Source organism: Corythoichthys intestinalis, chromosome 7 (genome assembly GCF_030265065.1).
Source record: "Corythoichthys intestinalis isolate RoL2023-P3 chromosome 7, ASM3026506v1, whole genome shotgun sequence".
Taxonomy (NCBI): Eukaryota; Metazoa; Chordata; class Actinopteri; order Syngnathiformes; family Syngnathidae; genus Corythoichthys; species Corythoichthys intestinalis.
In genome coordinates this window covers 29256632-29272261 of record NC_080401.1, presented here as the reverse complement: position 1 = coordinate 29272261, position 15630 = coordinate 29256632, and the positions used below count along the sequence as shown (strand labels likewise).

The following is a 15630-nucleotide window of genomic DNA, read 5'->3' as shown; positions in this document are numbered from 1 at the left end:
GCTCTTCTTCGCGTAAACAAGTGCGAGTACGGCCGCACGTGGGCGTGAAAGCGCCACAACCTAAAAGCATGAATTTCAATATAAAAAAGTCAATAATACAATTGAACACACATTGCCAAAGGCAGAACGCGAACGTGGCCATAGCTATTAAGAGTTATTCAGATAACTATAGCATTAAGAACATGCTAACAAGTTTACCAAACCATCAGTGTCACTCCAAAATACCAAAATAACATGTGAAATGATATCATAATGTGTTAATAATTTCACATATAAGTCGCTCCTGAGTATAAGTCGCACCCGCAGCCAAACTATGAAAAAAACTGTGTCATATAGTCCGAAAAATACGGTGATTGGTATAATGGAATCATGTTGGTTATTGTTGCGACGTCTCATTGGTGAAACTAAGACAGCCACTGTCAGCACCCATGGCAAAAATTAAATACAGTATATTGAATAAAGAGGAAAAATGTATCAACTCTAGTATAGCCCAAAGTAACACAGTAAGCATAGTGCCAAATCTCCTCAAGTAAAAAGTATTGCGTGGCAAAACTACTCTGAGAAGTACATTTTTCTCAAAAAGTTACTCAAGCAAATCTAACGGGTTACTCCCCACCTCTGGTGTGTGGGTGTGTCCGTATATGTGTTGTCCAAGCAATATGGAAGCAGTTCATACAATATGACAAAAGCAGTTATACAATCAAAGTTGTTAATATTAGCAAAATATTCTGTGAATTGTGAAGGTACCAATAGGAAATAAACATGAATGAATTTACATGGTTGTTAAAACTTAAAAATGGATGTAACTAAGTGTTATAGTTTTTTTTTTTTTAATTAATCGCAAACACCAGGTCACGCATGCATGCACGTAATGTACATACGGTAGAGTAGGTCAATTCCAACTCATGTACTGTAGTTGAGTTTCCAACATAAAACTTGTTTCTGACTCATGGTGTTAAATTTGCAAATCATGTATTTTGTTGTCAAATGCGATTTTTTTGTCTGATTTGAAGGAAGGCATTGTTTAAATATTCGAGCTGTCACAGAAGAAAAAATATTCGTGTCAACTGTCAAAGTCGAAGTTATGTTTGAAAGTTGTCTTTTCAAAAAACGCCCCCCTGTGGAATTCAGGTTTTACTGCATATAACTAAAGAATGAAAAAGAGTACTATTAAAGATTTTTTTCTGATAAAACATGGAAGTATAATCTTTCTTTGGTAGGTTATGTGTTCATATAGCCGTAGAACACTGTGGCTGTCATGTTTCTCGGGCGGGCGGGTGGTGTGGACCCAAATGAAGGGAAATGGAGACAAGACAGATAGGCTTGGTTTAATCAAAGCCAACAAACAAAGTACAAACCAAAGACTGCAGAAATCCAAAAACACAGAGGCAAACAAAACTCGGGGTACTAACAAAATGATGGGTATCAAAAACTTAGGGAGCGTAAACACGGGAGGACGAGGGCACAGGAACACGAGGGACTCAAACGCTGACATGGACAATGCACTTAACAACAACAGGGAATTTATATACACAGACAAGGGCTAACGGGACAATGAGGCACAGATGGGTGACACAAGAGGAAACAGGTTGGTGGACACACAAGGAGCAGGCACATCAGATGAAATCAATGGGTAGCCACGGGGATAAGCCACACTAAGAGGAAACAAACAAATCCTAACAGTGGCCCTTGAAAAAGCATCAAAATGGATGTCTTGTGAAAAATGGCTGTGTTACTTGGTGCCATAGTCTTTTTGTGTTGACCATTTTCCCACAAGGAATTTTAATGCAGTCTCGAAATCTTAACTTTATCACATTCAATCTGACTAAAGGCTGGTGATGGACAGTTGGAAACCCATGGTCTGCCGTTTCTTGGGAATCCACTTTTCAATTCAACTTTTTCCACACTCTGCTTGTTTGCTAAATGGAAAAATATACTTCTTTGCGACCATAAAACCATCTTTGCACAGGAGTGCAATTTGTAAAAAATTAACATTATTGTTCCCTTCTTCTAGCTGAGCAGTAGTCTTTAGGGAAGGTATCGGAAGGCCATGCCTGACAGACATTTCCGACATTGTAGTTTGTTTATGAAGAAAGGAAACCAAATGTCACATCATCTTGGGCTTTAGAGAAGATTAGAACTCTTGGCCCCAGTTGCTGTAATCGTTGCTCTTAATGTTTGGGTTAAAAAAAAAAAAAAAAAAAGCAAAAAATAATCTCATACAGTACTATAACAATACTACTACATACTAAACTACTACGTACTTTAATTTGATAGGACTAGGGTTGCATAGCAGATCCAAAAAAGATGGAGAGAAACTAAAACAAATACTCTATAGGTAGAACATAAAGACATTATGGAAAAACATAACTAAATAAGATATTTATAGTGGTTTATGTATCAAAAGGCAGCCGATGTACATATCTCAAAGAGCGAGATAGAGGTAAAAAGATGTGTTGCATTACGCAAAGGAGCAAATTACAAATACAACAACACAAAAGCTAGGTTTATGGATGAACAAAAACACTTAAAAGGTGTGGAGGGTTCTAACCCTAAAATACAATTTATTGAGAAAAAAAAAAAGATCAAAAACACTGAAAAATATTCGTTTAAAAAAATGTTATGACCTTTAACATTGATACAAAAGTTAGTGCACGTCCTAAATCATAACATTTAGGCTATAGGAAGTTTTCATATCAAAATAATATTATATACAGTATACTATACAGTAGTTCACATGGCAGTGATTATGCATAGGGCACTATTTTTGTGAACGGCGTAAATCCTGAGTGGCGACAATTGGCGCGACTCCCTGTTACACAGTTGGTTGTAATTTCACTGACAACGACCACAAGTCAGATTGGGGGTGGCGGTTGTCACTGTGGAGATGTTTACAGCCAACTTCACTCACATTCAATCAAAGCGGCTCCTCTTATTCCATTTAAATATGGCAGGCTCACAGTCTCCCATGGAAACTTGGTACCATTCTCTCTGTGTAAGAGGACCAATGCGTAATCGCAGTAATCACTTGCATGGAGCATTGTCATTGCTCTGCCCATTGTATGACAATAGACAACATGAGAGGGTACCCTTATCAAATGCATAATTAGTTTTAACACTAGCGACTCAACTATGTCAGTTGAGCTCAAGATTAGTATGCTTATGCCAAATAAAAACATTTCAAATTTGTGTTAGATCAGCCATCGATCTATTACACCAATACTTTAGACGCAGTCTGAGCAGGGGTAAGTTTAGATTATTTGTCTCCAAATTTTACTCCGAATAGCGCATCTTCCAGGGCAATTTCTCTTCCGCACCAAAAGGCTCATCTTGGCGCATACTGAGCCTTGCACTTGCACGAAAATCAGGATCCACCTGTAAAGTCTCTCTCTATCTATGATAATAGAGTCCACAAAGTGTAATATAAATGTTGGTGTTAAGTGCTACATTGTATGTGCTCCCAACAGTCAGCATAAGCACCCCACAGACCCTGTGGTGTAACAGCAAGCCAAATAACTCAAATAACAAGAAACCCGATGATTTTCCTCTGCTCAATTCTGTTTGTTGTGATTTCCTTCATCTGAGGACACTCTGCACATCTGCTAATGAATCAGGTAGGTTCACACAGTGTCCTTTCACAGTCCTCCATCTATAGTTGGGTGGTTTTGAATGAGCGCCTGGTCCTCCTGTCTCTGCGGTAAACAGCGGGGAGGTGGCAGTAACGTGGGGACAATCTTTTGGGCTTCCTTTTGAGGTTATGTGGCATGCCAGGGCCTGGGGGGGCTGGTAGTCAGGCTTCCTCTGCAGTGGCGTCTATTCCAGCGTAAGTAAAGTTCTCGAAAAGCGCCATGTTCACATACGCCTGCCAAAATGAAGTGTTTATCAAAACTTGCATTTATTTCTTTCTTGCAAATATTTTTTTTTTACTAATTTCAATGACAGCTAATACAAATAGAATAAACAAGGATTTTTTTTTACCTTCCTGGCCTCCTGCATCCTATTGAGCTGCACCGAGACTTGGGAGAAAGGGGGTCTTTCATAAGGCCGATCCCTCCAACACTGTTTCATCAGCTCATACCTGTATGGGGACGGATCAAGTTGCCTCATTTGGTCATGATAAAAGGCTTGTTAAAGTGGGGTGAATAACAACTTACACTTCATTATCACAATTTTTGGGCTTCTCCATCCTGTAGCCTTGTGGCAGTTTCTCATAAAGTTCAGCACATGTCATACCACAATATGGCGTGCCACCTGACACACATGCAGAAATGCTATCATGACACTTACAGTATTAAAGTCAATTTTAGTATTGAGATTATGAAAAGATGTGAATAAAATGGACTGCTATTTTGATGAGATTATCTGGAGGTAGACTGGGTGCTTACTTACCAAGGCTTACAATCTCCCACAGCAGAATTCCGAATGACCACCTAGGAAAAAAGAGCATGAAACTCTTAACACCTGCAGCATTATGAGTTGAAAGTTCTGCAGCATGAAAATGCATTACGGTATTTGGTAAGTGCATATTTTTTTGTCTTGTACAGTTTCAAATTTGATAATGGCTTGCATCATTGAGTCTACTGGATCATACAGCATCTTTAAATTCATAATTTTGTTGGCTGATTAGTAATTAAATAATGCTGATGTTTACAAGTCAGTGTTACTCTACAGGCCACTGCTTCCACCAAGTTGTTTTTCAGTACATATAAATAGATTCCAGTTGACGTACCAACGTCTGCTAGGTTACAACCAAAACTTCCTGGTTTTGCTTATCACACTTAACACACTACTCATCCCTCCACAGCCAGACGGATGATTTGTTGTTTTGTCTTGACAGCCGTTTTCTGTGGTGGGCAGATTTGACGGCTGACGAGAGTGAAATAAGTAATTGTTGGTGCCATGATACCAGCAACATGGAATAGTTTTTGCTTTAACATTTCAGCCAAGGGTTTCCATTCATCAGATCAACAAGACCCCGTGTCCTGAAATATTGTAACCATTAGCAGTGCTAAAATGTTGCGTAAAAAAAAAAAAAAAAAAAAAAGTTACTATTTTTGGGAATTTAAAAAAACTGTCATTCTGAATAACTTTAAAGTGCCTATGACAGCAAACAGCATGTTTATTTCATATTTCACGCGGTATTTTATGCTCCTGAATGAAATGGACCGCTTGGATGTGTGTGGAAGCGATCGATTTGTATTTTAAATTTTTGTATCCCGCGCCATGAAAATGACTGACTTCCTGGATTGAGGACGAATGCGAATGTGATGTGGTGCGAATCAGATGAAATCGTGACCCTGACGACATCATCCTCCAGCTGGGGACGCTAGAGCGCTATAATGAGAGGTGGGGCTAAACTGCAGATTAAAGGACTAATTTCTAATCATCTTCGCTTTGCCAAATTGTTGTATATAGTCGAATTGTCTCAAAATATGGTTCTTATTCACATAATAATGCTATTTAAGGTTTTTTTATGCTGTCACAGGCACTTTAATTTTAATTATGATATGATTTTATTTATATTAGCATTACAATATGTAAATGAAAAAAATGTTATTAAAACAAAATTCATATAATTAAAATGTATAAAAACAAATTAAACTCTGGTTATGGCTAAAAATAACACTAAAACGTTTTTTTTTTTTTTTTTTTTTTTAAATAAATTTCATAGTTTGATAAGTGCCCTATAAGGGGTTACCACTGTGAGCTTGCTTTGTCATGACAAACATAATTACAGCTTTCATCCATGGAAAAACCCATAACAATTGTTACTTACACATCACTTTTGGTTGTATACACACTATAGTTGAGGGACTCAATCGCCATCCAGCGAACAGGTAACCTTCCCTGGAAGCAAAAAATACCTTGATGATGCTGAATGAGTGCGGATATAAATGTTGTTAACATGTACACAAAATCCACGCAGTAACTATTATTATATGAATATATTTTATCACTATAGTAAATGGGGAATATTTATATACCACATTTATTTATATGTATTTACCATGCGCAGAGCACTTTAAATTGGCTCGTATGCACCCATAGATTGGCACATACTGTATATGGTGCTAATGCTACCCCACTGGATGCAAATTAGGGTTCAGTATGTTGTCCAAGGACACTTCGACACTGGGCTTTCATAGCCAGGAATCAAGCCACTGACCCTTTGGTACCAGAATGACCCATGGTAACAAATTCCCAAGGCTGCCCTATCTATAGCCACACTTGTTTTCAGATACATTAATTCTCCTTGTATGTAACATTGCCCCAACTTACTCACTAATCAAATTGAGAAAATAAAACATACAAGTTTGAACAATACTTACCATTGTCTTCTTAACATAAACCTCCTCACCACGGGAAAGACCAAAGTCTGCTATCTTTGCAACCAGGTTGTCTCCAACAAGAACATTTCTGGCAGCCAAATCTCTGTGAATAAACTGTTTCAAAATAATTAGAGAAGGAGAGAAAATATGTTATTACAGGATATAATCTATCAATTATAGGAACACAATTAATTAATTTTTGTTTTGGTCCGATTTTTTTTTTACCAAAATTATAGCCCAGAAACCGAAAGATGCTTTGGCACAAGCGAAAGGCTCTGTAGCATTTAGTGTTGCCAGATTTAGTGGGTTCCCATCCTGGTTCCTGCCTAATTGTAATTGGTCTATTTTCAGACTCGGGGAGGTAGAGAAATGCTCTGGGTGAGTTGATAAAATGTTGGCGACTTTTGACAAAATTCGGTGGTTTTGGAGGGAACCATTTTGTTTAGTTTAAACAGTTAAACTTATACAGTGGGGCAAATAAATATTTAGTCAACCACCAATTGTGCAAGTTCTCCTACTTGAAAAAATTAGAGAGGCCTGTAATTGTTAACATGGGTAAACCTCAACCATGAGAGACAGAATGTGGAAAGAAAAAACCCCAGAAAATCACATTGTTTGATTTTTAAAGAATTTATTTCCAAATTACAGTGGAAAATAAGTATTTGGTCACCAACAAACAAGCAAGATTTCTGGCTGTCAAAGAGGCCTAAATTCTTCTAACGAGGTCTAACGAGGCTCCACTCGTTACCTGTATTAATGGCACCTGTTTTAACTCATTATCGGTATAAAAGACACCTGTCCACAACTCAGTCAGTCACACTACAAACTCCACTATGGCCAAAACCAAAGAGCTATCGAAAGACACCAGAGACAAAATTGTAGACCTGCACCAGGCTGGGAAGACTGAATCTGCAATAAGTAAAACGCTTGGTGTAAAGAAATCAATTGTGGGAGCAATTATTAGAAAATGGAAGACTTACAAGACCACTGATAATCTCCCTCGATCTGGGGCTTCATGCAAGATCTCACCCTGTGGCGTCAAAATGATAATAAGAACGCTTAGCAAAAATCCCAGAACCACACGGGGGGACCTGGTGAATGACCTACAGAGAGCTGGGACCACAGTAACAAAGGCTACTATCAGTAAAACAATGAGCCGCCAGGGACTCAAATCCTGCACTGCCAGACGTGTCCCCCTGCTGAAGAAAGTACACGTCCAGGCCCGTCTGTGGTTCGCTAGAGAGCATTTGGATGATCCAGAAGAGGACTGGGAGAATGTGTTATGGTCAGATGAAACCAAAATAGAACTTTTTGGTGGATACACAGGTTCTTGTGATTGGAGGAGAAATAATAGAACAAAGAAAAGGAAAGAATGAATGGGGCCATGTATCAAGAGATTTTGAGTGAAATTTCCTTCATCAGCAAGGGCATTCAAGATTGCTTCGTAAGAAGCATTTCAAGGTCCTGGAGTGGCCTAGCCAGTCTCCAGATCTCAACCCCATAGAAAATCTGTGGAGGGAGTTGAAAGTCAGTGTTGCCCAACGACAGCCCCAAAACATCACTGCTCTAGAGGAGATCTGTATGGAGGAATGGGCCAAAATACCAGCAAGTGTGTGAAAAGCCTTTGAAGAGTTACAGAAAATGTTTGGCCTCTGTTATTGCCAACAAAGGGTACATAACAAAGTATTGAGATGAACGTTTGGTATTGACCAAATACTTATGTTCCACCATGATTTGCAAATAAATTCTTTAAAAATCAAACAATGTGATTTTCTGTTGTTTTTTTTCCACATTCTGTCTCTCATGGTTGAGGTTTGCCCATGTTGACAATTACAGGCCTCTCTAATATTTTCAAGTAGGAGAACTTGTACAATTAGTGGTTGACTAAATAATTATTTGCCCCACTGTATGTCTTCTCTACACCTTGAGGTTCAGATATGTTGCTTGCTTACAGCAGCTCTAATTATAAAGTAATGACAGTACTGAACTATATATCACTGAACTCACAGTTTTATTACCTTTCCTGTGAACTACCTGTGGCCTACATGAGGTCATCCTACTATTTTTTTGCGACTCGTGTCCAAACAAATACATTTCAATTGAAATCCAGCCCAAACCACAGAATCCCAGACTGTATCTTGTACATTGCGAAAGTCCAACTCTATAGTGGGTCAAGTTAAACATTTAGTTTTGTGTTTAATCTTATTTGATCTTCCACATTGTTGCATACGTCAGTACGAAATAAATATTATCAAATAAATATTTTTGTAATTGTAAGCATTAATTTTTTTTTTTTTTTTTTTTTTTTAAATGTAATAATTGGTTTCGGTTTTCAGCCTTAGTTTTCTCATATTCGATTTGCTGTCAAGAATTTTCATTTCGGTGCATCCCTAATTATTATCAATAGATTTAGCTGTTTTGGTAATGGGTCACTCCTGAATTTGAATAGATCCATATACTGTATTTCAAATAATTCTTGCATTAAGTATAGAAGTCACGCACTGGGATGATCATTATGATGCCATAGAAGTTTATACTTGTACAGTAGACCATGCTAATAAACTTCCAAACACAACATTACCTGTTTGTCACTGAGGTAGTGCATCCCTGTCGCCACATCAACAGAAAACTGCAGTAACTGCTGGGAGGTGAGCGTAGAGGCTGTGCCATGCTCCTTGGCAAAGGCAGGGTCAGTCTCCAAGACACGACTCTTTCTTAAAAAGTCAAGAAGGTTGCCATAGGGAGCATACTCTATGGCAATATACAGGTAACCTGGGACAAGAACAAAAAGCTTGTCTCAAGTAAAACGGTAGAACAACATCTTGGACAAGCAAAGTACCGTATTTGCCCGAATATAAGACAGTGTTTTTTTGCATTGAAATAAGTCTGAAAAAGAGGGGGTCGTCTTAAATTCGCGGTCTAGACATTATACCCATTCACGACTCTAGATGGCGCCAGATATCATTGAAGCGATGTGCTGTCATGACAGAGCTCAGCGGTCTACCCATTCATGACGCTAGATGGCGCCAGATATCATTGAAGCGATGTTCTGTCATGATAGATCTCAGCTACTCACAAGTTTAACCAGTTTGCATTATTTTATTGCAATGTTTATCCCTTATTCAGATTTGTTTCAAGACTACAGTTACAGTTAGACTTCACTTTGACGGTTCATGCAGTTATTGCAATTTTGTTGTTTTATCACAATAGATTGGTTTATTTACATTTCCAAAAACCAGAAGCCATTCATTTACGAATGTGATTGCACTTTAGTTTACGTATTTAAATGTTCAGATATTACGATTTGAATGAGGCAAAATAACATGCTTTTTCTCTCAAATATATTGTTATAATCATTTGTTTCGGATGTACTGTAATTATTTTCTGTATAAAAATTAATTTGGTGTTCAAAAAGTCTTTTTTCAAACTTGAGTCTTAAAAAGGGGGTCGTCTTATAATCAGAGCCGCCTTATATTCGGGCCAATACGGTACTGGTAATCAACAATCAAATATACTGTAAATTGCTTCTGAAATTTGTGAAAAAAGCTAGCTTCAAATTAGCTTTTAGTTTGTAATACAGTGAGAGGTAACTTGGTCAGACCCTTAAGACAGTGTTCCCCAACCACCGGGCCGGGGATCAGTACTGATCCGTGTTGCATATGCTACCGAGCTACACAGAAATAATAGATAATTTATAAACGACCTGGCCTGAGCCTCTTAACACACTAATCTGCCTGCCGACTCTATTGACTAATCTGAGTAGCGATAAGTGGACGTCGCCCTCTTGTGGTGGCCACGATTACTGGGGTGTTTGTGGTGGCCACCATTACTGGGGTGTTTACACACCTCAGTAGCTACCCAGTGTCAATCAATGTAAACAGCAACATTTAGCTGCTTGCTGTGTGCTGCGGGGGGGACACCTCAGCAGTAGCAGACGGGGTACTTTCGGTCATTTTGCTCATATTACCATATTTTTTGGACGATAAGTCGCAGTTTTTTTCCTAGTTTGGCCGAGGGTGCGTCTTATACTCTGGAGCGACTTATGTATGAAATTACTAACACATTATTTAACATTGTTGCTTGTTAGCATGTTCTTTATGCTATAGCTATCTGAATAACTCTTAATAGCTATGTTGCATTAACATACCAGGCACGTTCTCAGTTTGTTCTTTATGCGTCATGTAATGTTAGCATACCGTACACTTATTCAGCCTGTTGTTCTCTATTGCATTTTTATTTTAAATTGCCTTTCATGAAGACATGTCTGTTTTGGGTGCTGGATTCTATCTAATAAATTTCTCCCAAAAATGCGACTTATACTCCCGTGCGACTTATATTTGTTTTTCGTTCTTTTCATTACACATTTTTATGGCTGGTGCGACTTATACTCAGGTGCGACTTATAGTCCAAAAATACCTTAGTCTATAGATATAATAATAAGACTGAATAGGATGTAGTCATAGATATCAGTAGGAGCTCCATCTCCATATTTAGGATATTTTGGATTACTTTTGAGACAATAGAGCCAGTGTAGCAGGGGCCTAAAGTTTATTTTCAGGTCTTTACCAGTAAAACATTTGAACTGTTGCACCATTTTTCAGATTGAGGCATCCTGAATGAATAAACAGCTCTTGATTAGTACAGAAAGTTCAAAAAGATCAAAATGGCATATTGCAAGTTTGTTTTTCCCAGTTTTTTTTAAAATCTGATGTGCTAATCAGCAGTGGGAAGATGTTTAAAGGGCCAGATGACAAGGGAGAACATGTTAGATTAAATGTGTATATACACTGTATTTAAAACTGATTTATTTTTGCAATTACCTAAAGAAAATGTTGTCTACTCCCTATTCTGTAAACACTTGTAATTTACATTTGTTCAAACACTGTCAGACATTCTACGTAAAAGATGTAGCGCAGAAAGAGATACCACATGCTTAGCTCGGTCAGAACGGGGTCAAGGAACGTTACACAATAAGATAAATAGACAGATGATGTAGTGATCCAAGAAACCAATTGTTTTTTTTTTTTTTAAATGATCCATTGTAGTGGATTCCATGTGCAAGATGGAGTTACAGCAGAAAAAAAATATTTATTTGAACTTAAAAGATGAAAATAAATAATGATCACAGATTAAAAATGTTTTCATCATGCCACTCCATGATTCTGTGATTGATCCACATGGTGAGAGGAATAACAAAAAGGAACAAACAGATATTGTAATTATACACCGACAGTGATTGTGGTGAAACATAAACACACATAAACTATTTAGTAAACAATTATGTCATTCCTTTTGGACACCAGTATAAAGGCCACAAGGTGACAATTTCTTACCTCTGTTCTCACAAGCGCCAATCAAGTTGATGATGTTGGGATGTTGGCCTAATTTACACAACACTTCCAGCTCCCCTGCAAAGTCTCGGTGGTCATTTTCTGAAGCAAACTCTGCAAGGAGATTAATGTGAAATAAATACCATGAAAACACAGATTTAACTGGAACACACTTTCTATTACCAGACTGACTATACCTCATTTGCATGTAAAATTTTGTTAATGCTTAACTGAACATCACCTTTCAGCATTTTTATGGCTGCGCTCATCTTGTTGCCATCCTTCTTTATCATGGCTTTGATCACCTGTTTTGACATCATTGTTAGCTCAGATGTGTAGCCACACAAGACGGTAACTTATGATGAAAGTATCAATTTGGCACACCTGTCCAAAGTTGCCCTCACCGATGACATCCTCAAACTTAATGTCTTCCCATTCCAGGATTGGATAAGTAAGAGGCTCTGGGGTAGGCTTAGGCCTTCGGGTCAACGTCAGAGTTCCCGAGTTGAACTGTAGAATTGTCTCCTCACCCTGTTGATAACAATTGTGCTCAATTTAGCATTGTTACAAATATGTGGAATGAATAAATAAAGAATACTAAAACAGAATTCAGGCACATCATTATGAAATTCAAAGCCATATTGAAAAAAATATATCAGCTCCTTACTGATCCAGATTGGTAAGTGAATGTACGACGTCGGTTGAGTAGAGTTTTGCGGATGAAGAAAAATGCAAGCAGTGCCAGAAGGATGGTCACACATGTGACTGTCACTGAGGCTACCACGGCTACCAACAGCTGGTAGTTGTCCCCTGAAGATCTCCGAGCAACACCCTGGGTGGTCGGTGTTAAACTTTCCAGGCCTTTTTTTTTAGGGCAGAATAAAAAGGATACAGGTGGAGAGAAAAAATGAGGAGCAGATGGTTTACAGCCAGAAGACATGAATGGACCTTGTCATATTATCCTAAGTATAGGGAAGCTGTGTGTGTGGTCCTGTCTAATACTAAAAAAAAACAAAAAAAAACAAAGAACTGGCTTTAAATGCAGTAAAGATTTTCATGATTCAGGAAATTATCTATTGTCAAGTGCATATGCACATTTTGCCAAACATAAAAAAACTAAATTGCAATTTGCTCTTATTTGATAGGCTGGATTTTTTAAATTCATTTTTGATAGTATCTGTTCCTCAGTTACTCTAACCTAGAGCAGGGGTGTTAAACGCATGTCCCTCCAGGACGTCCAATCTGACCTACCTGATAAGCACGTTTTAGTTCATTCTTACAGTACATACAAAAATCACATACAGTACATATATTTTGACACGGACGCATTGAGCATAAACAAAGTGAGTGTGGTCCTACAAACGAGTATGTGCAGTTGCATGTTTAGTAAAATGTTTCTGCGAATGGGAATGTTGAACTATTGAACTATAACGCAATGCCAACCAATTTTGATGCATACATTTACAAGGACAAGTGCACTTATATTCTGAAAAGTTCTCAAATTGGTTTGCAGGATATGATGAGTCAAGTAGAAGTTAAAGATTAACTATTATTCGCTCTATTTATTGAACCATTAGCAATTGCAATAAGACAAAACGCTAATATCAAAGGGATCTGCTCGCACACATCGGAACACAAAATTAACTTATACACAGACGATATACTTTTATATCTAGAAAAACCAGAATCCTCCCTACACGAGACTTTTGAACTAATAAAGACATTTTCACAAATATCAGATTATGCTATAAATTGGTCAAAATCAATTATAATGCCCTTATCAACAAACTCATGGAATCCTGCAAATCAAAATCACAATATTCCAATAGGGAATATAAAGTATCTTGGAAACAACATTTCACCAAAACTTACAGAATTAACTAAACTAAACCATACACCCCTCCTAGCAAAAATATGTGAAGATTTGACACACTGGAATAATCTACCCATCTCACTTTTGGGCCGGATAGCAACAGTCAAAATGAAAGTATTACCACAAATAAACTATTTGTTCTCAATGATCCACTTTAAACCCACTCAAAAATGGTTTCAAGACCTAGACTCAGCCGTCACAAAATTCTACTTTAAAAACAAGAAAAACAGAATTAGCCTTGCCAAATTGCAAAGAAATAAACCAGAGGGGGGTCTAGAGGCCCCTAATTTCCAACACTATTATATAGCAAATTAAATACAATATCTTATTAGGTGGTTATATCTTAACACTGAACAACAGTCATGGCTAGAATTAGAGCAAACAGACTGCAACCAAATACAATTGGCAAACCTCCCCTTTATTAGTTCTAGTATTAAGCACCATAGCTGCTTCAAAAACCCAATGATAGCATGTACCTTGAAAGCCTGGTGGAGAGGTATGGAAATTACGCAATCACAACAAGCCCCGTGTAAATTCTCACCAATCTGGCACAACCCAGACTTTGGAGTTGATAAAATTCCTATTTATTTCAGCACATGGGATGATACGGGAATAAACCAGTTACAGCATTTGTTTAAAGATAATACATTCATGTCATATGAAAAAATATTACAAAATTTCCAGATCAAAGGGGTCAATTTCCTTCAATACAATAAAATCAGGGCAGCCATCAGAAGCAAATTTCCATCACTAACGGGTACGTTAGACCCACCACCTTTCGTAAATAAAATAATAAATATACATCCTCAACAAAAAAAAATACTTTCAAAAGTATATAAAGCCCTCTCATGTAACAACTCTACTTGCCTACCAATCGAAAAATGGAATAACGAACTTTCGGTAACATTAGATAATAACTATTGGTCCAACATCTGTAAAAATACATTTATAATGACAAAGAATAAGAACCTTCAGCTTATACAGTTCAAAATACTGCACAGATGGCATATTACTCAATCTAAAATGCACAAAATGGGGTTCTCCCAATCCGATAATTGTACAAGCTACAACGAAGATACTTCAGATACATACTTTCATGCTCTTTGGCAATGTAAACCAATACAAGATTTCTGGGCACAGGTAACGAAGAAACTCTCTTTCCTATTGAACTGCAGGATTCCATTGTCTCCAACTCTTTGTCTGCTTGGCGATCTGAATACAGTGAATATCTCTATCCATCAAACCCGTCCACTACTAGCAAGTCTAACGATAGCCAAAAAAACAATATTGTTGAATTGGAAAAACAAACAAAACATTAGCATTAACCAATGGCTACATCTAATCATTGAATATATAACATTAGAGAAAATATCTGCCAAACAGACAAATAAAATGGACAAATACGAACAACAGTGGGAAACGGTCGCAAGAATGATGAACATAGAATAAGGATTCTCTCTCACCTGCGAAGGAATGCCACAAAAATAATAAAAATGTATACATAAATGGATGTATGCGGGGTGTCCAGGGAAGTTGTATGCATCCTTCTGCAGCTGGAAACTGGACATGTTTAAATCCGAACTGTTTTATACACTCCCAACAGCATGTAATAAATAATTTTTCTTCCTTCACAGTTTAGTCGGTCGATGGGCTTATTTTACAAGGATACTCATAGACAATTTGGTTTCCAGCTACTGGGGATCATATGCAACTTTTTTTGGAACACCCTATATCTTACTTATCAGACTTGGAACAATTAAGGAGCTATGCGTAAATAATACACTTCACTGGTCCTTGGCATACATCTAATGGTGTTTGATAAACCTCTTCTTCTATCAGCTTTACAGGTGGAGTTTGTTGGCGTCCTGCCCTGGGCCGTCCCGCCGCCGGTCTTGGCCCCCGGGATTTTCGGCCGGGGCTTGTCTGGTTGCGTCTGGCTGTGCGGGGGGTCCCGTCGGGCGCGCGGTGGTGTCGCGGGCGGGTGAGGGGGCCGCGCAGGTGCCGGTCCGGGGCCGCGGCCCTTCCCCGGCCGGCCGGGGTGGGGTGGAGTTGGGGTGGGGGCCGGGGGTGTATGCGGCAGCCATGGTTCCCTCCCAGG

General features: G+C 38.2%; 1 protein-coding gene across 3 annotated transcripts in view; it reads right to left on the bottom strand.

Moving 5' to 3' along the window:
- Window positions 1–1263: 1263 nt before the first annotated feature.
- The window catches only part of tie1 (tyrosine kinase with immunoglobulin-like and EGF-like domains 1), a 35123-nt gene continuing 20756 nt past the window's right edge, over window positions 1264–15630 (bottom strand). For 2 of the 3 annotated variants that reach the window (XM_057841956.1, XM_057841957.1), the window contains 11 exons: window positions 12327–12520; window positions 12044–12190; window positions 11901–11964; window positions 11663–11773; window positions 8911–9101; window positions 6330–6443; window positions 5777–5847; window positions 4390–4430; window positions 4155–4251; window positions 3979–4078; window positions 1265–3862 (listed from right to left, as the gene is read on the bottom strand). In XM_057841956.1, coding sequence (XP_057697939.1) covers window positions 3791–3862; window positions 3979–4078; window positions 4155–4251; window positions 4390–4430; window positions 5777–5847; window positions 6330–6443; window positions 8911–9101; window positions 11663–11773; window positions 11901–11964; window positions 12044–12190; window positions 12327–12520 — 1202 coding nt within the window. In that variant the 3' untranslated portion in view covers window positions 1265–3790. Of the gene's footprint in view, window positions 3863–3978; window positions 4079–4154; window positions 4252–4389; window positions 4431–5776; window positions 5848–6329; window positions 6444–8910; window positions 9102–11662; window positions 11774–11900; window positions 11965–12043; window positions 12191–12326; window positions 12521–15630 lie in introns of all 3 variants that reach the window. The other variant, XM_057841959.1, reaches the window with a different exon arrangement.